The 27692-nt window shown below is 38.7% G+C and overlaps 1 protein-coding gene across 3 annotated transcripts in view; it reads left to right on the forward strand.

Annotated features, from left to right (window-relative positions):
• The window catches only part of sdk1b (sidekick cell adhesion molecule 1b), a 278501-nt gene that overhangs the window by 233728 nt on the left and 17081 nt on the right, over positions 1-27692 (forward strand). For all 3 annotated transcript variants that reach the window (XM_077570575.1, XM_077570574.1, XM_077570576.1), the window contains 12 exons: positions 490-611; positions 712-824; positions 4070-4220; positions 7192-7426; positions 7647-7762; positions 9726-9912; positions 10454-10552; positions 16849-17043; positions 23402-23603; positions 24284-24387; positions 25429-25499; positions 26204-26336. In XM_077570575.1, coding sequence (XP_077426701.1) covers positions 490-611; positions 712-824; positions 4070-4220; positions 7192-7426; positions 7647-7762; positions 9726-9912; positions 10454-10552; positions 16849-17043; positions 23402-23603; positions 24284-24387; positions 25429-25499; positions 26204-26336 — 1728 coding nt within the window. The remainder of the gene's footprint in view (positions 1-489; positions 612-711; positions 825-4069; positions 4221-7191; positions 7427-7646; positions 7763-9725; positions 9913-10453; positions 10553-16848; positions 17044-23401; positions 23604-24283; positions 24388-25428; positions 25500-26203; positions 26337-27692) is intronic.

Consider the following 27692-nt stretch of genomic DNA (forward strand, 5'->3'; position numbering starts at 1 on the left):
CTGAAGCAACAGCCTTCGCTCCCGGCTATTTTACTGGATTTTGACTGATTCTATTGCTATAAAAACAAAAAAAAGAGTAGAGTCTCTTCTGTTTTAAGGGGAAAAAGTATATTTGTATCTGTTTCCGTTTTGTATTAATTAGCATTAGAATATAGCTAAGTTTTATCATTATTAACAAATCTGTTTAAAACACAGTGAAAAGAGCCTTTTTGCAACATCGCCCTGGCTGATCTCTTATATTCTGCTGCCACCTGCTGGCCTTTTTTAGTTGTTGTAATAACTACAATTGCTTTAAGCGACCTCTTCATGTCAGAAGCTGTATCAAAGCCTTCTGTATGCTCTAGCATGAAAAAGGGAAAAAAACGTATAAATACGTTTTTGGGAGTGGATGACAAAGTATTAAAAAAACTGAATTATGCGTTTTTTGGGTTTGAATGAGTTACAGGTTCGGTGAATGCGCATAGAAAATAAACTTTCTGTATGCACTAGAACTTCCTGGCGCACCCTCCCATTTGGTCATCTCCAACATCAGCCCCCGGACGGTGACCCTGCGCTTCCGGCCCGGTGCCGACGGGAAGACGGCCATTTCGCGATGGATCGTCGAAGGCCAGGTGGGCGCGCGCGCGCGCTTTTTGACCGCATCCCGCCCAAAAAGCTGATGGTCCTTGACGAGCCCATCGCGCACCGGCGCCTCCTCTTTGCTCCTCGCAGGTGGTGAAGGAGGACGGCGCCGAGGACGCCTGGAGGGTTGTTTACCAGCTGGACAACCAGGCGGGCGTTGACAGTCTGGAGATCCCCAACCTCACTCCCTTCACTCAGTACAGGTAAGCAGCTAACACACATACACGCAGTGGCGCCATCTCATTTATGGACACACGCACACGCGCGGCCGTCAACTCTCTCCCAAATGTTACTCTCTGGCAGTTTTTGCTGTATTGCAAGCCTCGGGTGAAGTCAGATAAATCACAGAGACGGTTCCATATGAGACTATTTTTGTTTGTCAGCACCTTCACAGCTGCTGCATGCAGATCCTCATTACCCTCCCGCAAATAGCGCGGGGGGGGGGGGGGGGTGCCGAGAAAGGAAGGGATGAGCAGCCCGGAAAAGGAAGGACATGAGGAAAGAGAGAGCGCAGGTGGTTAGAGAGGAGACAGAGGACCGAGGAGGTCGAGACAGAGACAGCCATGATACTTTGCTAACTCCAATTTCGAATGGTTTCATTTTGGGTGGAAATCACGGAAATGGGAATAACTTCTATGTGGACAACATGGATTCATTTACAGGCAGTGCTTCAAGAACTCTTTTAACATTTGTTACTTTCATGCAAGTGTAAAATGATGTTAACGAGTTAGTATTAAGACATAAAAGTGATTTAACACTCTATCTTAATTTTAATAATGGGCATAATAATGATATATTTGAGAGGTCACCTACACTAAGTAGGTGGTTTATACCTTAAATTAAAAGTTTATTTTTTTTCATATATTTTTATGTAACTTATTTAGCACAAAATTTAGTTACACTAGTAATGAATTTTATTTATTTTGCATTGTTTAAATTTCATTTAGCTGTGTGTTTAAGATCATAATCTGTCAAGCATTTAGTCAAACAACTATTAACTTTATTCAACTCACTTCACAATAAGCTGCAGTTTGACAAACATTGAACAAGTCATCAATTATTTGTTTTTAGTTTACATAAACAAATGACAACTTAAGAATGACAATGACACTCAAATCGCGAGCTTTGATGTTAGGGAAAAATAATTATTTGGTCTGTCGGTCGACTTTTCTTGCGTAAATACAGTATGTGTATTATAATTATTTATTTGTTAATTCATTTATTTATTTATTTGTATGGTGCATAATATATATGTTCAGTACTTAAGAAGGGAAGTCCACATGTTTACATATCATTGTTTTGAAAGTTGAAATGATAATGCCACAGATTTGTTTGCATTAATGTTGTAATCTGATATCTGACATACTGATTTACGATTATGCCACAATTGTTTGGTAGAATTTTGTGAAGTTGTCATAGTGAATGCTTAAAAGCCTGCAAGATTAAGTGTTTAATAAGTTAATAACTTTAATATATACATAAACTGTCTTTTTTTTTTTCATGATTCATTTTACCTGGCAATAACCAGATATTAATTTGGAACTGCTCCACGGTGATTTGCTCAGGAAAGGCGGGACAGTCTGTACTATACTTCGAGCTGATTGGATGACGCGGCATCTTCAAGTTTGTTTTGACCAATCACGGCAACAGATGAAAAACAAGAACAAAGCACAAACATCCTTACCAGATAAAAATGCACGACGCGCCGCTGTCCAAGGTGTCGGCGCTTCCTGGTTTTCGTCACAGCTGCTGAGCTTCATATCCCGCCCCCAAACACAATGTCGCTCTGTGATTGGTCCGAATGGAATGAGCAGAATTGGATCGGTGGAAATCAACAATCAAGAAGATGTATTCTCGGGAGTTTGTGAACTCGCAAATACCGCGAGAATTCAGCTTGATTTGCCTTTATTTTAGATTATTGTTCAAACTTGTTCCGCCTTATTGTGTTGCAAGTGTTAAGGGACCAAAATAAGTGATTTTGTTTATTATATATTCTTTAAATGAATTGGCCTATTTATTGAATATCGGAAAAATCTAAATCAACAAATCCATATGAGTGGCACCCAAATAAACATTACGCGGGGTCACCAATTAAAGTTGCGTATTTGTGTTTAGCATTGACTCTGCACGCGACTATCGTCACATTCCTGATCACAGCGCGTGCACACATGACGGGATCATGTTGTCGCACGTCGTGCCGCCGGGACATTAGATGAAGTAGCGCACTTGAATGTTGATTCTTATCACATTTTCAAATACCAACACAGACGCCGTCTCTTTCGGCCGTGTCGTTTCAATCCGAAGTGTGGCTGCATTTGTTTTGGCAGCAAATGCTCCCCGGTGAACGCGATGGATATACGCCGTCACCTTTGTTTGTTTGTTTTCTCTCCTGACCAAATATGTAGCTGGCGACGGCTTGTGGAGGTGTGATGAATGTGAATTGGATTGTGTACATAAATGCAATACGTGTCAACTAGGCGATTAATGTTGTGATCCTGACCAGGATAATTAGGCAGGATAGAAAAAGGACGGTCAAGAAATGCTGTATTTATATTTCCTGTTTACTTAAATAAAATGTATTTTTTTTAGTAATGAATGTTTAGTGATATTTAATATGAAAATTTAATTATTTTAAAATAGTATTATTTATTTTGGTTTATTCTTTTGCGTGACTATATCATTTATTCAAAGACTGTTGCCATTTACCTTACGTTTCAAGTTTAATCTAATACTTTATGATTATGACATATGGCATATACTGTGGCGCCTTGAGATACAAGTGACCCATATTATGAGTTTTTCAACATACAAGCTGACATACTGGCATGGGCTTTGACTTGTGGTCGCAGACTTAAAATTTGATCACTCTATACTAAACATTAAACAAAGAGAACTACACTTTGTGTATTTAAAACAAACAAGCTTCACTTTTAGCCTGTTAGCTTAATGCTATCATAAATGGAAAATACCGTTGACATGATACCGTTTAGGAGAGAGAGAGAGAGAGTCAAGTCATCTTTATAAATTTGTACACTTTATTTATATATTTATACACGGATGGATGGATGGCTAACTACTAGCTAGATGGGTAGTTAAATCGTTAGATAGAGGGACGGACGGCTGGACAGACAGACAGACAGATAGATAGCTAACTAGCTAGATAGATAGCTTACTAGCTAACTGGATGGATGGATGGATGGATGGATGGATAGCTGACTTGCTAACTAGCTATATTGATAGTTAGTTAGTTAGCTAGCTATCTAGATAGATAGATAGATAGATAGATAGATAGATAGATAGATAAGTTTAAGGACAATGAACAACAAATCACATAATTTCACTGGATTTTGTCTCTAAAACAAACTCATTTTTAGCAACAACTGCAGTCTGATTGTAATTTCCTACCTGTTGAATTACCTTCCCTTCATTTTGTGTGTTCTCTCCACAGGTTTAGGATGCAGCAGGTGAACATCGTGGGCTCCAGCCCCCTCAGCGGCCCCTCAAGGCGGATCCAAACCTTACAGGCGGCCCCTGACACGCACCCGTCCAACCTCACCGCGCTGTCTCCGACGCGGACCGGCCTTTGCTTCAGGTGGAAGGTACCCGCATACAAACTACTCCGCTTGATGGTGAAGCATCCGTGTAGTGCTCAGGTTGTATTTTGTATTTTTGTGCCTGTAATCAGATGTGGAAAGGCACTCACTTTGCATACCTAATTAGATGAGCAGGTACTTGAAATGTACAAAAGTAAAAAAGAACAATCATTTACAGTCAATCAAATTGTTCCATTTTGAAAAACAGTGAATAGTTATTCAGTGATTAATGTAGGTAAGGTTTAAAAAAAAGTAGCCACTTGTGTAGTGTGAATACTGAAAAGAAAAAAAAACATTATTACATTATATTATTAGTATGGGATTTTTTTTAATGGGCTTTAGGTGAACTGATGAATACACACACGCTCGCACGCACGCACGCACACACGCACATACACATACTCACCCACATACAAAAAAAAGTGTATATATATATATATATGTGTGTGTGTATATGTATATATATGTATATATATTTTTTAAAAAAATGAGAAAAAAAACATTTTTTATTTTTTTTAAAAAAGGAAAAATGTCAAATCGAATGAACAATACTGAGCTCTCCTTAAAAAAAAAAAGAAAGAACAAAAAAGAAAAATAAAGAAAAATAAAAAAAAAAAATGAAAAGAAAAAAAAATACATGTCAAACCAATAATATTTATCGTCATAGTAACACACCACTCCAAATGATGTGCTTTTCTGGGATAATGAGGTAGAGGTCAGCATGCACAGATGGTTGACACTTTACAAGTCACGCCTTCTGTCTCCAATCGGTTGTTTTTCCTCGGCCATGGTGGTTTCTTGCAAATCAAATTACAGGCAAAAAAAAATAATTCACAGATCGTACTTTTGCTTTACACTCACATCATAATGACTGTTAACAAATATGACAATAAGTGATTTTTTTTTTAATCAAATTGTAAACTTCTATAAATACAGCCATGGATGGTACAAATTTAGCTTCTCAGAGTTAGTTTTGTCATCCTTGTTAATGCTGGCTGGTTCTCGTCCCTCCACGTCGCTGCTGTCCCTGGCTTTTCTGCCTTATAAATCTTCAAGATTGCAAATGTGCTTGACTTTACCATCCTTTTTTTACGTCATGTCGTATTCCGTGGAGGTTGAAAAAAGGACAAAGTAAACAGTAAAAAGTACATACTGTATATCTGTTTTCAAATGAAAGTAAAATATAGTTTAAAAAAAAAAAAAAGTCAGCTTAAGTTTGGATACTGGAAAAATATATTGAAATAGAGCGATGATGTATTGTACATTGTTACTGAGATTTTTTTTTTTTAATACTGTACACTGTATATGTACTTGACATTTTTTGTCACCTCTTCAGCCCAACTTTTTGTACTTTGTTTCTTCCCACCAACATATCTGCTGCTTATCGGTGCAAACCATAATCTTGCCATATCACCCGCTCCCTGCACAACATTGTCATTTTAGCCTTACAGTCCTTTTTTTTCCCTACCGTCTCTCGCTAACAGTGCAAACGTGTGGCGCGGATAAATTTTCCATTTAAGGAATCGGAATGAGAGTACGGCCCCGTCAAATCAAACATCAACAGCGTGCTGCTACCTGTGCGGCATGGCAATGTGGCTATTATTTTTTTTTTAGCTGCATGCTAGCACGCAGTATCCTCAGCTATCCAAGGCCATCTGTGTCCATGTTGTTATTGCATCAAAAAAGAAGTAAAAGCCAAATTTGGTGTCAACTGCGCAATAATAAGCAATGCCCGATGCCCCCGTTGTCATCCGTGGCCGTGGAAGCTCTTTTACGCAGCGATTGGGTGGTGATAAATAATGACACGGTGGAGAAATTGAGGTGACAAAGCATAAAGGGTAAAGGGGCACGTGAGGTGACGGAGACAGGAAATGAGAGAGGAAGCGAGGATGACGACAAAGATGATGATGAAGGGTGAACGGGACGCGGGAGAGGACGGTGATCAGGAGATGGGATGTCAAAGGGGAGAAGATTGTAAAAGGTTTTTTAAGATCTACTTAAGATTCCCACACCATCTGTGTCATTCAAATGACCACGGGAGCGAAACGCTTCTCTTATGTGTCCTTTTTTGACATGACGGCGTAGAACTGTCAGCTCATTAGGGCTGTGCATCTCTCCACAAAAGACGATATACGGCTCAGTTCTAGAGTGTATGATGCGATGACTTGTTGGTTGTCATTTTACATACATTTGAATGAGCTTGTGAGTAGTGGAAGTGTGCCATTTCCTTTTAAGATGTGTCCGTCCTATAAAAGACAGAAGATTTGATACGTATCTCAATATATTTCCAAGTGAAACGATTCGGTTCGATGCGATGCACTCACATCTTCAAAGTCAAAAAACGATATTCTTGTTCAAACCGTTTTTTGAGACACCCCTAATACTTTTGTATTAAAAAATAATGCAATTTCATTATTAAATTTGATTATTAAATTAGATAGTAAATACATAAATTGTAAACAATAAAAAATAATTTTATCCTTTTCATACTTTTAAAAAATAGTTTCCTCTAGTGCAACAACAAAAAAGATTTTAAAAAAAATGCTGTTATTCAAAGTGTCATTTCAACGGAGCACATTTTGGGCCTTGTTTTGTTTTTTTCTTCCCCATTTCTCCTTTTTTTTTTCTATCTTAAGAAAGTCGGTACGCTAATTACCAAACCGCCAGGCTTTCCGTTGCAAGTGTGAAAACAATTTCCTTGTGTATTTCTCATAACAATAAATCAGATTCTGATTCTAATAGTGAGTTGTAAATATTATTATTATTATTATTATTAATCTATTTATTTACATATTTATTTACTTGTATTTGTTTAATTTTATATTGCTTTAATTTATACTATTATTTGTAAATATGTGGGAACTCTTGCAAGACACGATAAATAGTTTTTTGTTGTTTTTGAATTTTTCCAATAAAAAAAAAAAAAGATAAATAAATAAAATGTGTCATAAACATCTCTCCCCTAACTGACCTCCAGCCTCTCCCCGAGTCCGAGTACAACAGCAACCCGGAGACGGTGGGCTACCGGCTTCGCGTGCGAAGGACGGACGGCCTGGCTGAGGACCGAACCGTGGAGGTCGAGGGGGCCGCGGGCGAGGTCACCGTCGAAGGCCTGGACCCTTGGACACAGTACCGGACCCGGATCCAGGCCTACAACTCCATTGGACCCGGCCCGTGGAGCGACGCTGTCTCCGCTCGCACGGCGGAATCTGGTAAGAACTCAGGGCAGGTGCCCGCTGTTTGACATCTGAGTGAATCCGTGTTGAGACTCCGTGGCCAACGTTGTAGTATGGAGACACATAAAGGAGCTATTAGACTTCCCTGTACTCTCTACTGGACTGAAAGATGGTGGAGAGGATTCAGATAAAGGTCCAGATTGATTGCTAGTGCAAAGTAGCACCGACCCAAATGTTATGTATGTGTGTCCCACAGTCCCATCAGGATCTCCTGTCAATGTGACTGCTGATGCCGCGAGTTCCTCCAAAATTCTGCTCACGTGGTCTCCCGTCCCTCAGGCGAGGCGGAATGGGGCCATCCTTGGATACAAGGTGCATATAACATGTCACACACACACACCATTAACACCCCCCCCCTCACCTCCCAGTCATCACACACCCAAACTCTCACACGTTTGCACAAAAAAAAAAAAAAAGCCAGACATGATGTAATGTCCAGTAACCGCGGTGGTGTTATTTAAAGATAACTTCAAATTCCAAGTTGCTGCAACTTTAACTAACTATATGCATGATTTCATGTTGTATTGGTCTAAAAAAAAATAATTTTTGTTTGAAATGCGCAAGTGTGGAGTCTCTCTATTTATGCCTCGGTGGGTTTGTAACCCACGGGTGTTTAACGATAGGATGTTGTTGTCGCTGCCTCGCATGGTTAGTGAAACGACCGTCCTGCATACCAATCGGTTGCTCACTCGCCTTGTGGCAAAACGGCCTTCGTTAGGACCCACTTTTTACTTCGAATGAGGCCATTTTTGTAGGGGGGAGGAATGTCAGGACTTTGTCATTGGCAGAGGATAGCTGATGCCTTAAATCAAGACAACTTTGATGGCTTCCCATGACATGAATGAGTGAGAATCTTCGCAGGCGTCAATTTTGAGGTGTCTGCCTTTTTCGGAAAATAAGCGAGCTGTTGTATGCGTGACCAACTTATTCCAAAACTCTACTTGGGGGGAAAAAAAAGGAGTTACAAGGCCTTAACGCACAGTAAGATGTATTGACATGCCAGAAGGAAAGATGAAGATGATCCATCATTATCGTGTCATCCACAATAAGAAGCTACAATCTATCAAAGCGGCACCGCGTCACAAAGCTCTTCATCGAAATCAGGACGTAGATAAATAGTAGAGCTCGACGAACACAAGATGTGCTCGTCTTTTCTTTTCTTTTTTTTTTCTGTCGCACTGTACTGCTGCTTTTCACCGCCCCCCCACCCCCCCCACTTATCCCCTGAGGATTTATTGTAATGTACGCTGTTGTTGTTTTGATCTTAGCATAAAGCGACGACATGTAGCTTTTTTTACAGCACGCGGAAGAACAAAACTATTTTGGCTAATGTGATGTAGAAATTGTGTCGGTGTCTTAATCTGCAAAAGAGATGAATAAAAGGGGGATTTGTCTCCACTAGTGTTGACATGCGCGTGTTAATATGCAGGAAACAAAATAACTCTACCATCCATTGTTTGGAGATTTAAAAAAAGAAAAGAAAGAAATTAAATCTGCTTATATAATCCGTTAGCCCCCAAGCGCACGGCACACTTGTATTGCTCCCTGGCGTGTGTGGCAGCGTGCGAGCGTGCCCACTGCGCTGAGAGATGACAAGCAGCTGCCAGCAGCGCTCGCTTCCGTTCGTCGCGAGACGCCCGATAGTTTCTTCTGCCAGCTGCCACCAGCGCCTCCTGACTTTTTGCTTCGCGCTCCCTTCAAGTCACAACTGACATTTTGCTTTCCACATTCTTGTAAGGTGAGGCAGCGAGTTTGAGATGCCTAGGGAGGCTGCATCAAAGCCTTCTGTATGCTCTAGCATTAAAAAAATAATAATAAAACATAAAAAATGTATAAAAAAAATTGGGGGACCATGGCAATATTTAAAATAGAACATTTTTATACGTTTTTGGGAGCAAATTAGTTAAACATAAATGTGCATAGATGTCACCAGACACTTGATTTAATTCAGTTTTGTCTTCATTAAGTAAAGTACATGCTCAATTGGATTTGGGTCAGGTGATTACTTGGCCAACATTGCACTTATTTGTCTTAAAAAACTTTTTGGTTGCTTTCACAGTATGCTTCTGGTTATTGTCCATCTGCACTGTGAAGCGCCGCCCAATGAAGTATTTGACTGAATGTGAGCAGATAACATTGTCTGAAACACAATTTTTTTTTACAGGGTCTCTCTATATTGCAGATTTTAAGCTATAGCAGGGGGTCGAAATTTTACCGTATTTTTTTCTTCTTCTGAAACATGAGTACACGTGTGCATTTGTGTGTGTGTGTTCAGGTGTTGTACTCCGAGAAGGACGCCGAACGTCCCCCCAGTGTTCTTTTGGCGGAAGGAGAGAGGAACGCGTCGCTGCTTCTTGGCGCGCTGAGGAAGTACACGGTGTATGCGCTGCGGGTGTTGGCGTACACACGAATGGGCGACGGACCCCCCAGCACCCCCGTGCTATTGAGAACCAAAGAAGACGGTAGGAACACGTTTGGATCTACACTCTTTGCCTACTTGATGAACATCATGGCTTTTTCAACTCACTTCACGACAGTCCTGTATGACATACGGTAGAACCTCCCAAAAAAATTTTCTCATTTCAGGGTGGAACCTGAACAAAAGTCAATTTGTCAAAAGTAAAATGAACCCGCGCTGTGAACTTGTGTGCGCGCGCGCGTGTGTTTCTCCTAAGGGGCCCGTGGGTGTGTGTGAGCCGCAACGACATATATTTGACGGTGTGGAACGTGTACTTTTATCAGGTTCGAAGGCAGACGCAGTGAGGTTAAGAGAAAATTACATTTTCTATTTTGGGCATCTTTGAAGGCAGGTCTTAAAAATGTATAAGACGCTCTATACCGTTTGTGTGCGTTAACGGCAAAAGCATCCCCGCTGCCTCGTATAGAGTCACACATTTAATGTTAAGTGCTTGATGTTGAGATGCTGTGCAGCTCTTTGTAGATTATTAGTGCTCCGCTCAGCTGTCAACTCACATTTGTATTTTTTGCCCCCCCCCCCTTTAGTCCCAGGACCCCCAGTCCGGGTGGTGTTTCCAGAGGTCCGCCTGTCATCAGCCAGGGTGGTGTGGGAGCCTCCCACAAACTCCAACGGCATCATATTAGGTATTAAACACACAAAGGGAGGAGGAGGGCGAACATTCTCATCCAGTGTTTTCCATTTAGACAAAGGACAAATCCCCTTGTACAAAATCATTTACAAAGTCAACACACATACAAAGACCAACAAAAGAGGATCTTTAAAGCAAAGCAATTAGCAAGTGAATGGTTGTATTTGCAGCAACAACATACTCTGACTCATGTATATTGAAATAAATAAATTAATTAATAAAATTTAGATGTCTCTGGGGTTGGTGAAGGACTCTGGTTGGTGGCCTGGTGGGTGGTGTCTGGTCGGTGCTGGATTTCACTTTCCTTTCTTTTCTTTGGTCCTTCCTCGGGTCTCCTGGCGGCCTCACGACTCTGGCTGGAAGTGTTCGGGTTTAGGTGAACGGTATGGGATTTTTTAATAGGTTTTAGGTGAACTAATGAATACACGCACACACACACACGCATGCACACACGCACATACACATACTCACCCACATTAAAAAAAAAAAAAAGAAGAGAGAGAGAGCAATGATGATGTCAAATCGGTAAAATTACCGAATGAACAAAACTGAGCTCTCCAGAAAAAAGAAGAAAAAAAGAAAAGAAAAAATAAATAAATAAAACCTTCAGTTAATTATTCCTTATGAAACATCACAACCAAAATAAAATACAATAAAAAAAAGTCTCAGCAAATTAACTCACCAGAATTGCTTTGTTTAGCTTACGCATTTGCATCACATGAGTGAGTGGTCACAGAATTCAAACGGGCAGAACTACAATGGCACACAGGACAACAACACACGAAATCTACATTTACACTACAGCCCCATTTTAGGCCATCTTGGACAAAACCAAATGGTCTTAAAACAACCCTGGGGGGGACACAGGGGGCAAGGATGGATTATCCTAAAACGTGGCACACGCAATTAAACCTGATAGCACATAATAGCACAACTTGGAGGTGGCCTGGAGTGTGATTGGGAGGGAGAGGGAGCGAGAGAAAGAGAGAGAGGGATGCCTATATTCCATCTCGAAAAATCTGCATGTACTGATAGACACGGCCTGCAGATTGAATCCAAAACAGCAGATTATTGATAAAGTTTCAGCTGTACACGCACGCCACATGACAGCGATCTGGTCGCGGAGGCAGATGTGGTTTGCGTGCGTGTGTTTGTATGTTACATGCACCGGCGTCGAGGGAGGAGAAACACTTGTCCTCTCGGCGGGGAGTGAGCTGAGCAGGACAAGTGTGAATGTTGCGCGAGCTTAATGTAGGCAGGAAGACGACTTGATCGCACACCAGCGCCATAATCATGCTGTGTCCTTGCTCGGACCCGGGGTGTGCGTACTGCGTGTGTGTTTACTGTATGAGCGGAGACATAGGGTCAAAGTCCACATAAAGTGTGCAATCTCATTTGTTGCAAGGTGCCTTTTATGAATAATAGCTACTATGTGTCCTTTAACTCCATGTCTGGTACTTTACAATTCTATCTACACATTACTAGAGATGGGAAAATGAAGCCTCATGAAGCACTTTTACTATTTTTTTTTACTCCTCTAGATGGTGCTCTTGGTTCAAATATAAAGGCTAGTGCAATGAAAATGTATTACATTTCCACTGCCTTTTTAAACCAATAGTGCCATCTAGAGGAGTCAAAAAATATCACAAGTGCTTCATGAGGCTTCATTTTCCCATCACTACATTATAGTCTCTCTGGCCAGTCGCCTAAAAGCATTTACAGATAACAACATTCAGAAGCAGAGAAAATAAAAATAGCTTACCAAAAGTACTAAATTAATGTACATTGATAACATTTAAACACAAAGATAACTTTAAAACATATTTAAAAGTAAAATAAAGGGGGACAAAAATTAAGACTTTAATTGAAAGCATAAGGAAAAAAAGCTAAGTTTAATTTCAACCTAAATTTAAAACCATTTACACTCATTTCACTTTTTTTGGGGCGGCTTTTTTTCATTTCCGTGCAGCATAACAGCTAAATGTTGTTTCACCATGTTTGCTTTGAGCTCTTTGAGCCTATAATGCTGTATATCGGTTTGTTTGTCTTATACTGCCCCCAGGTGGCCACATGTGCACCTTAGATGAGCAGCACAATGTGTGTTAAATGGGGGGGAAGAGTGACAAAAAGTGTTACATTATTTTTCAAATTATATTTACTTATGTCATTAAGATGTTTTTTTTAATTGTGTGAGTAGCCCCAGGAAACATGTTTTTTTTTTCATAATCGAATAAAGCGTAATTGCACATCCTCTACAGTAGGTGGCAGTGAGTGCACAAGGAGTATTAGCTCCTCTCCAGAGGTGTACTTACAGCAATTTTATAGGAAAATATATAGGGGCGGGGTCACAAGATTATTTTCTTGACACTAGAAGCACTGCTTTAGTAGGCTTCCACACAAAAAACACAAAAATTAATCTTAAGAGTACATAGGTATTTAAATTAGATTTCATTTAATTATAATATAACTGTAAAAATATATGTGTATCATTACCCTCTTATTCTAGGACCTAAAAACTGAAATTCTTTTACTATTTATGTCAAGAAATTTAGCATTTTTAGCCTGTGTGTCTATCGTATTTTTACAATGTTTGTAATTTGAAAATTTAAAAATTCTGGTCACTTGCCCTTCCTCGTGTGGTGTCTGTGTCAACCCTGATTGTGTCCACCTGTGTCATCCAATCAGTGCCCTCAGCCAGGTGTGTCTTGTCATGTCATTAGTGTTGGTGTATTTAGTCGGTTGTCTCCCCCCTGTCTGTGTCGGTTCATTTTTGCTGTTGCCACGTTCGTAAGTCTTTCGCCACGTCACGCTGACCTCTTTGCCTTATCCGGATCCATGTCATGTTGTTAGTCTCGCCTTAGTTGTTTTTTCATGTTTTGCTTCAGGTTTTGTTAGTTCCATTTGTTTTGTACTTTGAAGTTAGCCTTTTTTTGATTTGATATTAAAACCTCTTTTGGACTGCACCTCTGCCTCCTTGCTCTGCCTTCCCGCATCTGGGTCCTAAAGCCCCACCTTACTGACAGAATATAGTTGCAGGATTTTTTCTTTCAGTGATTAACTGAAGCATGCAAAATCAATTTTAAACCAAGTAAGGCAAAATACAATTTGAATTTAAACTAAAAAAAATTGACGTAGCATTTTGTTTCTTGTTCTCATTGTCATTCATAACATTTTATTCAACAATACACTTGTCAATTCATCTAAATTATTAACAGCCAGTCATGAGAGGACCTATTTCCTACTTTTACCATGAAATTGTAAAGCATTAACGATTAAACGGTAATAATGGAACTCATGAGACTCGTTCTTTGTTTGACACGGCGGGTCAACGTTTTTGGGAGGAGATCCAGTAAATCCAGCTGACACTCAGCTGACACTACTGTATACTAGCACTGGCTAATGTCAACGTGTGTGCTACTGCTACAAGACATCTGTATGTTCTTTGAAGCGCTACGTAGAAAGATGTTAAAAATACCCTGGCAAGCTTGTTAACTCGCAGCGGTTATGAGTATTTCATGAACTATACAAGCGCAGCCAAGCACGCTGAGCCGCTAGCGTCGCCATAGACGCACATTTTGCCAAAAGCCAGCGGGCCGCGTTAAATATTTATGCACTGCATCTTTCCCACAGCAGAGAAAAAAAAACCCGAGAGGGTCCTTTTCCCGAAAATGACACAGTCCCCTTTTGTAATGGAGATTTATCCGCTTGGATCTCATCGACGGGGATGTCCCGGAGATATCCCGTACATAACTCGGAGCTGCGAAAACGATTGTTTTGATGATTCCGGATTTGCCATCTCGCCGTTATCCGCTAATCTGCCTCGCTCGCCGCTTACATTGAGCAAACAATCGGACTATCTGATAAGATTATCGCAAAACGCAAACAGATTAGGCGCCTGTCAGCAGATTATCATCACAACAGTTTTACCGTAAACCAATCGTGTCCGGCGCTGAGCCTGTTCTCGTGAGAATTTAGTAGGATTTTCTGAAAAAGGATATGTACGAGTGGGAATGCTCATAGACAGCCATTCGCCCCGTTTTTTCTTTTTTTTAATCGGCACTGTCGTTTCACACTTTCCTACTCTGTCAAAGAACAAACTGCGTTATATTCTCGCTGAACTATTATTTTTGTCTGCCCAAAAATGTATCGGCTTGAAATAACAAATTTTTGGACTTTTTTTTTCTTTTAATTTTGATTTACATTTTGGGTTCTGAACTCAGACGGCTCTGAATTTGACCACAATTGTTGCACTTTGTCATTCGGTGAGCATCAAATGATTATGTTTGCGTTTTCTTTGGTGATTTGTGGCCTTTTTTTTTTTGTTGCTAGATCTGTCCAAAAAGATTGACTTGCATTGCTATGATTAGCAATGTTCAATACCACTTTCTTTTTTTCTTTTTTAACCAAATCTTGCGTAGTCAACAATACAATACAAAGTACTGATACCACTACTGATACACAAAAAACATAATTATGGGACTGCTGAGCGAAGCAAGCAGCACATATTACTATCCTACAAAAATGGGTTTATTGCGGTTATTATATCATCTTCCACGGATTTTTCCGCAAAAATGCGGTCCGTACCGTAGATCGCACCGGGACAAATGAGGTATCAAACAATGCGGCTCGATCTGACTCGGTGCGGCGTTATTTTTCTAGGAATTCCCACTTACCACGGCGACGCAATACCCCAAAAATTACCCCAAAAAGTGCCATAGGAATGAATGGGAAATGGAAAGACAAAATCACACATCAAGCACCTTTTTCCAAGACATGCTGTGCACGCATACGTTATCCGACCGATACGAATTTTAGCTCATTTTGTAGGAATTTTTCCCATCTTCAGCTCAGTGTTTTTTTTTAAGGAATGAAAGCTCTCCCCTCTGTGCGGGTTCAAAGACAGTGAGTCATATAGCATTTTAACACACTCTGTTTTAGCAATTAGCCAGAGTGCCGGGAAGCAACAAATCTCTTGCCAAAAGTCAAAAGTTTCACTTCAAGTTGTCACCATGGCCACAACCTTTTCTCACTACACGTCAAATTCTCACATTTTGTAGTTACGAGTGTCTTCTTTCAGACAAACTAACTTTTATTTGGCTAAGGTGTCATTTAGTACCTTTATTTTCCCTTTAAGCTCGGACAAGTCGGACCAACTCGCCTATCTCTGCCATGTTAAATTCAGGCGCCTTTCGCTCTTCATTTCTGATAAATCATAAGTTTTCAACCTGCTCTGATTTGGTCATTTTTCATCCGATTAAAAAAATGAGAACAGGCTCGTGTTCCCCAAACCCTTGCCGTTCTAACGAGCCATTTCTTGAATCTGTATCTTGAACCGTTAAGTCGTGAGAGGCTTTTGTTCAAGGGGTGCGTCTCTCATACAATCTCAATGGAATGTGGGGCGCGTGACGGCTCCAAGTCAAAAATGGGTGTGCGTTGTTAAAGTGACAGTGACATATTTTTAGATTATGGTTAACTTCCACATTTCTTCGATTCCAGTCGTTTAAATTTTAAACTGTTCAGCTCATCACCAAAGAGTGAGCAGTCCCATTCAAAATTTCCGCGGGAATTTTTCTAGTTTTAAATAAGCACCTAAATATCCCACAAACTAGCATTTTCCCTTAAAATTGCATGATGAAATTAATGACCATTTCCTATTCTTTTATTCTGGTATCCATCCCTAGCTACAATATGCTGTTTGTTTTTTTTTGTTTTAAAAACAACAACATCTAAACTATTCTGGCCACCAACATAAGAAACTTACAAACTTACTCAGTACTTACTGTATGTAATTTTTCAATCTTATTCAAGTATTTGGAGGACTACTTTTAATTCTATATAATATAATATAATATAATATAATTAATTTTAACTTGAGTACCCTTTTTTGGGCAACTCTACCAATTATAAGTTGTAGCCATTTCATTTATTTGCCTATTTAGCATGAGAGTGTTATGACATGCTTTTTGCAACTAGTGACGTGTGGAAAAATGGACGTGGGCGTGTGTGTGTGCAATATGCTGCATGTGTTGAGTGGCGTTAGTGTTATTACATGGCCTGCTGCACATGAGACAGGGAGAGCATGTACACAGTGATTCCCAGCCGAGGGAAAGGATGAGAAGGTTGTACGTGCATATGAGAATGTCAAAAGTGTGAGTGCTCAGGCCTTGTTTCTCACCACAACTATTATTTTCTTTACCGCTTGTAGAACGTATTTGCAAAGAATGCACCGAACATTGACGACAGACTCAAACACGTTTAACGTTTTATCTCCTTCCTTTTGTCGCGCCGCAGGCTACCAGATCGCCTACCGCTTGGAGCACAGGGACAGTCAGCAGTGGACCACGGTGGAGGTGGGTTCCAACGGACGGCAGTTCACCGTCACCGGACTCAGCCCGGAGCAGACCTACGTGTTCCGGCTGGTGGCTCGCACCGCCGTGGGCTGGGGCCAGGAACACGAAGCCCTGGTGGTCACGACGGAGCGAAGAGGTAAACTTGACAGCACTGCAAACAGCAACACGGGAAAGAAGTGTAAGCGTAAAAGAAATATGCTGTGATGCCAAGGTTATTATATAGTTAATGAAAACTAACGAAGTAACTGCAACTAAAATTGAAAAAAATATTGTTAGGTTGCAAAATAAAATGGAACGAGAATACATTTTACATTTATAAAACAAAATATTGATTTTCATTTCTGTCATTTAATTCCATATTTCATCTTTCAGGGTTTATTTTAAACATATTTATTTCGGTATTCCTGTTGAGTTGTACAGATGAAGGTAGATCGAATAGTTGTTTCGGAATTGTTGTTAATTAACTTTGTTACACAATATTTATTGTGACCTTTTTTATCTTGCACTCAACAAATATTCCATATATATTAAATAAGCTAAAACTAATAATAAAACTAATAAAAACTAACAAATGAAGCATCTTCGAAAAAAGAAAAAGTAACAAAACTAATTGAAACTAACCAAATTTAGGGGGGGGGGACAATAATAATAATAATGATAAAGATGAAATAAATGCTAACTAAAATGGTAGGTAGAATAAATGGCAATATAAAATAGTTCATTTTATTAATACAATTTTTATTAACCCTCATTTTTAATTGTGTATGTGTATATATATATATATATATATTTACTTATTTATTTATTTAATTATAATTATGTAAATAATTCTTTAATCGAATAAAATGAAACGTTGGCATATATGTAAAATTACTTATTTTATTTTTTAATTTCAAATTTTCAATAAATCAATCAACCAATTATTTAATCAGATAAAAAAAAAAATTAAAGAGATGAAAATAAATGAAAAAGTTTTAGCCAAGGAAGGAAGTGATCCAATTCCACATAATTTGTCTGAAAGTTTTTTTGTTTTGTTTTTTTGTACAAATATGCATCTGATCATTTGACAGGCACAACAATTTAAAGTAGAAAGTACACTAAATTTGTGTATCCACCATGTGCCATTCATACAATGAAATACATAAGTCATGGCTTCCTGCCAGTATTTTATCTTTTGTGTTTAATTAAGCACACCAAAATGTCACCCTGAGACCAGAGCCAAGCAAGATTCGAACCCTGAACCTATAAAATGTGAGGTAGACTTGCTAACCACTCATCCACTGCCCATGAAAAGAATCCTGCTTTATGAATCAACCTGATTTATACTGTCGAATGCCGTGTCAGCATATTTAAACGCTTGCAGGACCTCGATAAGGTCTTTTTGTGACATATAATAAAAGTATATCCCCTGGGGAAGAGAAAGAATGTGTATTGAAGCTTAAAAAAAGGCAGCCTAATGGAAATATTGTCACCTTCTCAGCTTCCAAATATGTTATTTATTTTATATAAATGATGAAAAAAATATATAAATATAGAAAGATGCTAGCACTCGTTGATGTGTGTTTACAGCACAACATCTCATCTCATGTTAAATTCATTGCAAAGAAATGCCTGCAATAGAATCCGTGCGCAATTAAAATGATGCATGGTCAAATAAAACAATATTCATCGAGGAAGGTACAGCGCGTGGCACGAAAAGGAGGCAGCAGGTCATCAACATGTAAAGCACCCAATCTGCCGGAAGCCACCGCCTCTTTAAAAGCTGCTCCACTTCATATCCTTCATTATTGCATAAAAATATCAACCGGCATCAACATCAGCTACGTGCGTCAGGCACCCGGCTCCGCTATTAGCTTAAATTGGCCGCGCTGGCGACGACATCATGTTCTCAAGCACGTGACTATTGCCAACCCAGACTTGCTGATTGACCCTTAACGCATCCTAGCGACGTTGAAGTTGTCTGTTTAAATGACATTCATTATAATTTTACAATTCTCATCTCTGTAACCATTAGCTAGCCCAAAATGGCAAAGCTACACAAAAACCAACACAAATGATGTCCCATCATAAAACGGCATTGTGGATCGCACAAATGGAATAAACTCGACTACGCAATCAAGTAATGTAATTTCAGACCTCAATTTAAAAAAATATATATATTTATATAAGGGTTGGCACGGTGAAGTAGCAATTAGCATGTCTGCCTCACAGTGTTGCTAAATGCTAGCTGTTAATCAGCTAGCTGCATGCTCAGTTAGCTTTTGTTTGAATTTGGTTTGAAATAGTTCTGTAAATGTCAACATAGGCTTTTGAATTACTTTTCACGCAAAATCGTGATCAGTTGTTGTGTCATAATTTGCCGATAGATCAATGACATGATTGATCGGATTGACCTGTGCTGCCATTGTTAATACCCCCAAAGTTTCACAGCATATACAATCAGATTTAAAAATATATATATTTTCCAATATTTTATTTATTTATTTACTTATTTATGAATTTATTTTTGGGTGGGGGGAAGCTCAAGGTTTTTTTTCACCACATTTTCTACATATTGAATAATTATCAGCATTTTGGGGAGAATATTTAGGCTTTAATCGTTATCGTTTTTTTCCCTAATGCATTACAATGGGCGTCTGTTATATGCAAATTGTGGCCATTTGTGGGCCGGACCTTGTAGCGAATAGCGGGGTTTGACTGTACAGTAAATAAACAAGTTGTTTAAATAGATATATTAGTCCATCTTCTGATAGGATTATTGATCAGGATCAGTTACCTTTTTTTTTTTTCTTAACTGTGATCAGTGATCGACTCCAAAATCCTAATCGGGTAAAGCCTAATTGAAACGATATTACAGTCTATTATGTTGATTATCTTAACACGCAACATGATGATGTCACATATCCAGCCCGATCAGCCTCTCTCGTGCACTCACATCTTGCACACATATGCACACACCAACATATCGGCTTTTCTCAGGACCACCATTCATAGCTTTGCTGTTCCACTTCACTGGCATGACAACCCATTTAGAATAGCCTCATCGAGAATTCCTTCAGATGATGGCAAATAGGCCAAATTAATCCCCCGAAAACGAAATTGGCTCTTTGATTGTACGCGTGAATGTGTGTGTGTGTGCGAGTGTGTGTGCGTGTCTGTCAGTTGGTGCAATAAAATATGACTCCCTTTCCCACCAGAGATGTTGACGTCTGCAGCAGCGAGGTTAAAAAACAATTGGCAACAAACATTTTAAGAGCAAATGCCTGTGTTGTATGCCGACGGCGTTCGGATACCTTCTGACACTCTTTATTGCTCTTGTCATCGAACACTTCCAAGGCTTTCGTGTCCTTTTTCGAGCTTGCTAAAACAGTCCAATTAATGCTCATAAACGGCAGCCCTTGTTCTTACAAATATCACAATATGATCTTATCACACAAACATATCTAACCTATAAACCAATTTACACACAGTTTTGCTAAAGGAACGAATAGAAATAGAATGAATCTACAATAAAAGAAGAGACTCGCATAATTTAACATTAAATAACTTTTTCCAATTTTTTTTTTTTTTTTCGGAGAGCTCAGTATTAATTTTAGCGATTTGACATGTCATCATCATTGCTCTCTATTTTTTTTATTTTAAAAAATATATATATATATATATATACAGTATATATATATATATTTTTTTTAATTTTTTTTAATGGGACAGACATTGAACTTTTTCTAAAGTATCCCTTCCCACGCCCACTTCCATACATATAACTTATCATCATTACCAGGTGTCTGATACTGCTCGGTGGCACAGTTGGTAACGTGCATTGTCCAGTAACCAGAAGGTCATAATTTCATAATTTATCTCTCAATTTACTTCATAAGCATTCAAATCTTAGCGTTCAGCTTTCAGCATTCCCACGCAATTTCTTCCTCTACTATGGAGCGGCTCCAAATATGCATTCGATCATGAGGACGGTACTCGGATTAAATTACTTTTATTATATTTATTAAATACATACAGGATGCAAATGCTCATGCTCCTTCAAAGTAGGCTGCTAGATATGTTGTAATGGTAAAATCGAAATGAAATGTTGTTGTCATTGCACTTATCACAAGTCCAGGGCAACAAAATATATTTTACAGTTTCAGTCCGTCCAAGAAACTCAAAAAGACACCTGACAGAGGGAGGACAGGAAGCGAGAGGACTGACGGGTCACCAAGCAGTGCCCCGTTTTTCTGAGATGCGAAAAAAAAGAAGCCACACACACGCCACTGGTGTTCAGTATAGCTTCCGTATCCGCTGCAGGTCAATTTCACATTGAAAGTGTGACATATTTCCAAATGGATCTCTATGGAATCCACATTTCTCACATAAACTCCATTATCCCGAAATTTGGACAATCAGACGCATACTAGTATGAGTCCGTGTAAGTTTTGTGGTCTCTTTACACCTCTTGTTGAAGTTGGTCTTTATTGAAGCATAATGCATAATTAAAAAAAAAAAGCCAAAGACGAATCAAAACAAAAAATCCGGCAATCTTCTTTTGCGGCGTATTTTTGTCCGAATTTCAAACGCCGCCATCTCGGGAGCATTCAACTTAAGAGGGTTGTACTGTTGTCAAGTCTTTTGAAAGGGACTGATGAGAAAAGGGGATAAGAGGAAAGGAGGAAAGCAATCCGATTTGTCTTAATTACTTGCGATAAGGATGAATGGAGAATAGCAAGCCTGCGTGTGCGTGCGACCATGCTTGTCTCTGTGCATGCGTGTGCAGATTAATTATACCTCGGGGTGAATCAATAACGTTTTTATTACCACACCTAGTCAATATCCCCATAGCCCTGAAATTAGACAGCCACGCTCCCTTAAGCTGTGCCTTGATTTTTTTTTTTCTCCAATGTATTTTATGCATCTCCACAGACATGCAGTCATTTAAAGCACTCGCCGCTTCTGATGCGAGCGTTCAAACGCCACCTTTCTAATGAAATAGTCGAGACGCAGACTAATGCGATTGCGGTTCCTCATCTTTGATGCACCAGCTGTTATGTCTTGTTTCATTTCATCGGTTGAACGTCACAGTGGTGCGCAAGTGATGAAAGTGCATACGCACGCCTTGTACTTCACGGGAGTATGAATCATTGCAGAATTTCGATATGTCGGCCATTTATAAACGGATGAACGCAGTGTCTTGTTATGTGACTTTCTTGATACAGCCTCCAGTTAAAGTTATCACTCAACATACTTCATCCTTACAATGAATTGAGGTGCGTGTATCATCCCATACTTCAAGATGTGGTAAAATGCTGTCAGACTTTCATAAGAAACTACAATGAGTAGCGGCAGAAAAGTGTAAAGTATATCCGTACCCCGGATGTAAAAACATACAAGGAATGTGTCTTTACAGTCACAACCCGTCCCAGAAACATGAAGAATAACATTGACCTACAGAGGGAGACAAAACGAGAAGCATGGCGGTTCGCTAATTAGCGCCCCGAGTTTCTTAGATGGGAAAAATAAAGGAAGCATGAGGAAAGAGGAAAGGGGGGCGGGGCAATAAAGGGGAGCACAATGTGGTCCTGGAAACAAAAAAAAACTACACAGTAGCAACACAATGATGACATGTCAGTATCTCAACATGTCAATCTTTAAGTCAGGCTCTCAAAGTTAAAACTTTAACTCATTCACTGCCATTGACGGCTATAGACGTCATTAATTCATTTTAACAATTTCTATTAGTTTAAAAAATGTTTCCACTTTTGTTAACAAGAGTATGAAAACCTAGAAAAAAAAATTGCAGTACATTTAGAACAGATATAACATTTTTGATTAATTGTGAGTTAACTAGTAAAGTCATGCGATTAATTACGATAAAAAAATTATCACCTGACATATTTTCTTTTTTTAAAAAAAGAAAATAAAAACAAATAATTAATTATTTTTTTCCAATTTTTAATATATATATATATTTTTAAGATTATTAAAAATTAGGGGCGTCAGGCGATTGCCATTTTGAATCGTAATTAATCGCATGACTTCACTAGTTAACTCACAATTCATCACAAATTTTATATCTGTTCTAATACAATAAAAAAAAATCGAGGTTTTCATACTCTTGTTAACAAAAGTGGGAAAAATATTAAACTAATAGAAATAGTTAAAATGAGTTTTAGACGTCTATAGCCGTCAATGGCAGTGAATGAGTTAAGTTTGGGGATCAATTTCAGTTATGTAAAGTGTTTTCAAAAATGAATGCAGCCTTATTGACCATTATTTACCATTGAGGACCAAAAATGGCAAAATAAGAAAATAAATAAAGTGAAAATAAAAATGGATATTAAAATATAATTCAAAAATTAAATATAAAGAATAAACACAAATGTAAATAAATAAATATATATATATATACATATCATGCATATCTGATCAACATAACACAGAAAATGGATCGTCTGAATTTCTTTCTCATGTTTCCTTGTCTACTTCCTTCTTTGAATGTGCAGAGCGTCCCCAGCCGCCCAGGAAGTTGGCAGTTCCTCAGGATGGCGTGGAAGCGCGTCGGCTCCGGCTTCATTGGGTGACTGGCAGCTCAGGCTCCTCCCCCGTGAGGTACTTGACCGTGCAAATCAAAGAGCTGCCGGATGGCGATTGGATCACAAATACAGCGGACATCCCGCATAATCTGACCGTCTGGACCATTGACAGGTACGGACAAGTCACATAGCTCATAGTTAGCATTTTATTATTTTTTGTTTTGTTTTATTTTTTATTCTTTTTCCTTGGAGAGCTCAGTATTGTTCATTCGGTAATTTTACCGATTTGACATGTCATCATCATTGCTCTCTTTTTTTTTTTATTATTATTTATTTTATTTTTATTTTTTTTAATTTTGTATGTGGGTGAGTATGTGTATGTGTGTGTGTGCGTGCGTTAGCATTTTTTTTTTTATGAGGCAAGCTTTTTTTTTTAAACCTCCTGTACATTTTAAGCAGCAAGTACACAGGAGAGCATTAGCATTAAAAAAAAGCACTACAGTAATATCGCAATATGTTGGTTTGTGTTATGAGTGCATGCTCATTGTGTGCACTCTAAGTGTTTCTCAAAGTGAGTAATGTTATTAGTATTACTCTTTGCCTATTAATGCAATCACCTTGCACCGAGGAGGAAATGCAGATAAGATATTGTGGTCATACAGCAGTTAAGAATGGCCGCTGTTATTATTCCAGACCCGTTCACGCTATTCACAACCAGTGTAATTCTTCGTCGCACCACAACCTTGAAAAAAAAATTCACCTATTTGTCTTCAATGGTACGATTGGGTGCAGAATGTGGATGGGAATTATAAAGCAATATGCCCCCGCGTGTGTCTGTGTGCGCTTGTGCAGGTTGAAGCCCTTCACCTCATACAAGCTGCGAATGTTGGCCACCAACGACGTAGGAAGCAGCGTCCTCAGCAAGGAGACGGATGCGCTCACAACCTTACAGGACGGTGAGAGGCTGGGCAACGGCAGATGAGCAGAATTTCTTGGACTACTCTCAGCCAAGCTAACCATAAAAAATAAAAAATAAAAGATAGAAAGGAGACAGTATTTTCACAAATAGTGACAACTTTCATGTCAAGGATTGTCTTTTCCTTTGATTTGATCAATAAGGGATATTAATGATTGTTAAAAAGTGACAACAAAGTTCAACCTCTTCTTTTTACTCTTGCATCATTTCCATTAAACAAATAGCAATGCCTTGTAACAATTTGCACAGAAAAACAAGTATTCTCTAGTTTTTTTATTTTTAAAACATAACTTTTTTTTTGTCTTGAAACCCAAAGATAGAGTTGCACACCAGTTTTATTGCAAATGCACCAATAAATGACAATTCCATAGTTTTTACCTCCATTCTATTCTATAAATTCAACTAGGATATGAATAACTGTTTTTCTTATTTTGAAACAGTTGTAATTGCAAATTATATAGTAGTAGCAATAAATGACAAACTTTAAAATTAAAATGTAATATTACGGTACTATCAAAATACATTTCATACAAATACAGTAAATGTCTTGTCTGGTAATCTCAACAGTTGTTTTTTAAAGGGCTAACTCAAGGGATACTTTTCAGCAGTAAAAAGTTAATATTTGTGCCAGAATTAATTTGATAACTTCATCATTTTCTTGTACAATGAATGCCTTTAAAAACAAAGTTTTTCACTTGCTGTCAACTGAAGATGAGGAAACAGGTAATGACCGATCATGGCTCCGTTTGCTGACCAAACCCAGGAAACAGGTGAGCCCTGATCTTCCTTCCTCAGCACAGGTGACGTCATCTTCAGTCGACAGCAATTAGGAAAATAGTTTTTAAAGGTATTAATTGTACATGATAAAGTTATTAAATCAATTCTGGACAAAATACGATCTTTTTACTGCTGAAAATGGCTCAAGTATCCCTTCATAAATAACTCCGCCTTCCACTATGTTTTCTTAAAACGAACAAAACAAGAGCACAACTGCGATGCTAAGATGACTGTTTGTGTCCAGCACCCGATGATCCTCCTGAGATCCTCACAGTCAAACCCTCAACAACTACCTCCGTCCTGGTCCAGTGGAAGGTAAATGCTGTGGCAATATTTTCTTTATTACTGTAATAAAAAACTGTGGGCATCGATATTTGGAGTTGTTTGTTCCAAGAAGAGAGCTTGCATAGAGCAAACATGTGGAATGCAGTATGCAAGGCCTTCACCCTAAACATAACCGCCATGACCACAAACATGCTATTATTCCGTGTAGTAGGGCAGGCGTGTTTGAAAGAGGGCTTACAAATGTGGCCTCGCTGCTCCACTAAGACATTATCTGACCGCCTTTTATGATAACCGTCCATTACCGTAACTGACCATTATCTGCTCCCCTGACATGTCGACACATTCCAAGTGCAGTACGTGTTAATAATTCACCGGGGGTGATAAAAGCCCCGCAAAATGCGTGTTTGTGTTGAATACATTATTCATCAAAGTGAGGAAACGTCAGACTGAAGTGACGATTGAAGGGATGGATCCGCCGGCGGGGGGAGGGCACACGGGCAGTCCTGGCTGTTGAAACACAGACTCCATATAGTGTCTTCTTCTCCTCCTGGCTGTGAAAACAAAGTCGCCAGCGGTTTCATCATCTTTTACTGCCCACTCGAGCTCTGCGCCCTTTCAAAGTTGTCTTTGTCAGCTTGACTTTTTCCCGTCAGTCAGCACTCCCGGAAGATGAAGGCCCAGAATTGGCTGCTTAGGAAATAAATGACTGATTTCTTTTGCATGTTTTTCCCCAGCGGCCCAGCGACCAGCACATCAATGGGGTGCTGACGGGGTACCGGCTGTATTACCGAGAGCTGCCGGCCAACTCCTCGTTCTCTGCTGATATGGTCCAGGGAAGCAAAAGCACCGCAGACGCCCACATTACAAGTAGGACAACACACACAACATCTTCATTAAATATAATAATAATGATAATAATAAACATTCAGTTCATGAGGGCCTTGCAATTTCATTGTGTCATGCTCTTATTGTGTTTTTTTTTTTTAGGCCTATTAACTCATTCACTGCCATTGACGGCTATAGACGTCAAAAATTCATTTGAACTATTTTTATGGGTTTAACATTTTTTCCATTTTTGTTAACAAGAGTATGAAAATCTAGAATTTTTAGAATATAATTTTTTTGTACATTTAGAAAATATATAAAATTTGTGATTATTCGTGAGTTAACTAGTGAAGTCATGCAATTAATAACGATTACCAATTTTAATCGCCTGATGCCCCTAATTTTTAATAATTAAATAATTTATTTTCTTCTTTTTTTTAAACATGTATTTATTTTTCTATTTTTAATCATCTTTTTTTTTTAAGAAAAGATTATTAAAAATAAGGGGCGTCGGGCGATTACAATTTTTAAACGTAATTAATCGCATGACTTCACTAGTTAACTCACGATTAATCACAAATTTTCTATCTTTTCTAAATGTACAAAAAAATTATATTCTAAAAATTCTAGATTTTCATACTCTTGTTAACAAAAATGGAAAAAATGTTAAACCCATAAAAATAGTTCAAATGAATTTTTAACGTCTATAGCCGTCAATGGCAGTGAATGAGTTAAACATGCAACATAACACAACATTTTAATTCATAACCATACTTACCACAATGTCATGTAAGCATGTTTTTACATACATGTAATAATAAGCATTTCTTTTTGGCCAGTAGATGCTTGATGCTTGTCTGATGTTGAATTGCGAAAATTTAGATAAATGAATATTAAATAAATATATTTTGATGAAAAGATTTTAAGTAAAATGGATCAATTAAAGCAACAAATACTCTTGATAATGTAGCTGCTCAGTTGACTGGATTAAAGTGGAAGTCAACCTTAGACATTTCTTGACAATAATACTTTAAATGTGACCTCACTAGTCTGCACATGACATTTTGATTAATATTAATATTACATTTGTGGAATATGAGTTATGAAGCCATTTTTATCCATATCAGGGGGCGGCCATTTTGCCACTTGGTGTTGACTGAAGATGACATCATAGTTGCTCAGGGATCAGGCAACGACCAATCACAGCTCACCTGTTTTCTGAAGCTGAGCTGTGATTGGTTGTTATTTGAGACATGATCAACATTGATGTCACCTTCAGTCGACAGCAAGTGTCAAAATGGCCGCTCCTGAGATGGATAAAAATGGCTGGATTTTTGATGCTTAACTCATTCATATTCCACTAACACAACATTAAACAGAAACATATTTAGACTAGTG

The sequence above is a fragment of the Vanacampus margaritifer genome, chromosome 7 (genome assembly GCF_051991255.1).
Source record: "Vanacampus margaritifer isolate UIUO_Vmar chromosome 7, RoL_Vmar_1.0, whole genome shotgun sequence".
Classification (NCBI taxonomy): domain Eukaryota; kingdom Metazoa; phylum Chordata; class Actinopteri; order Syngnathiformes; family Syngnathidae; genus Vanacampus; species Vanacampus margaritifer.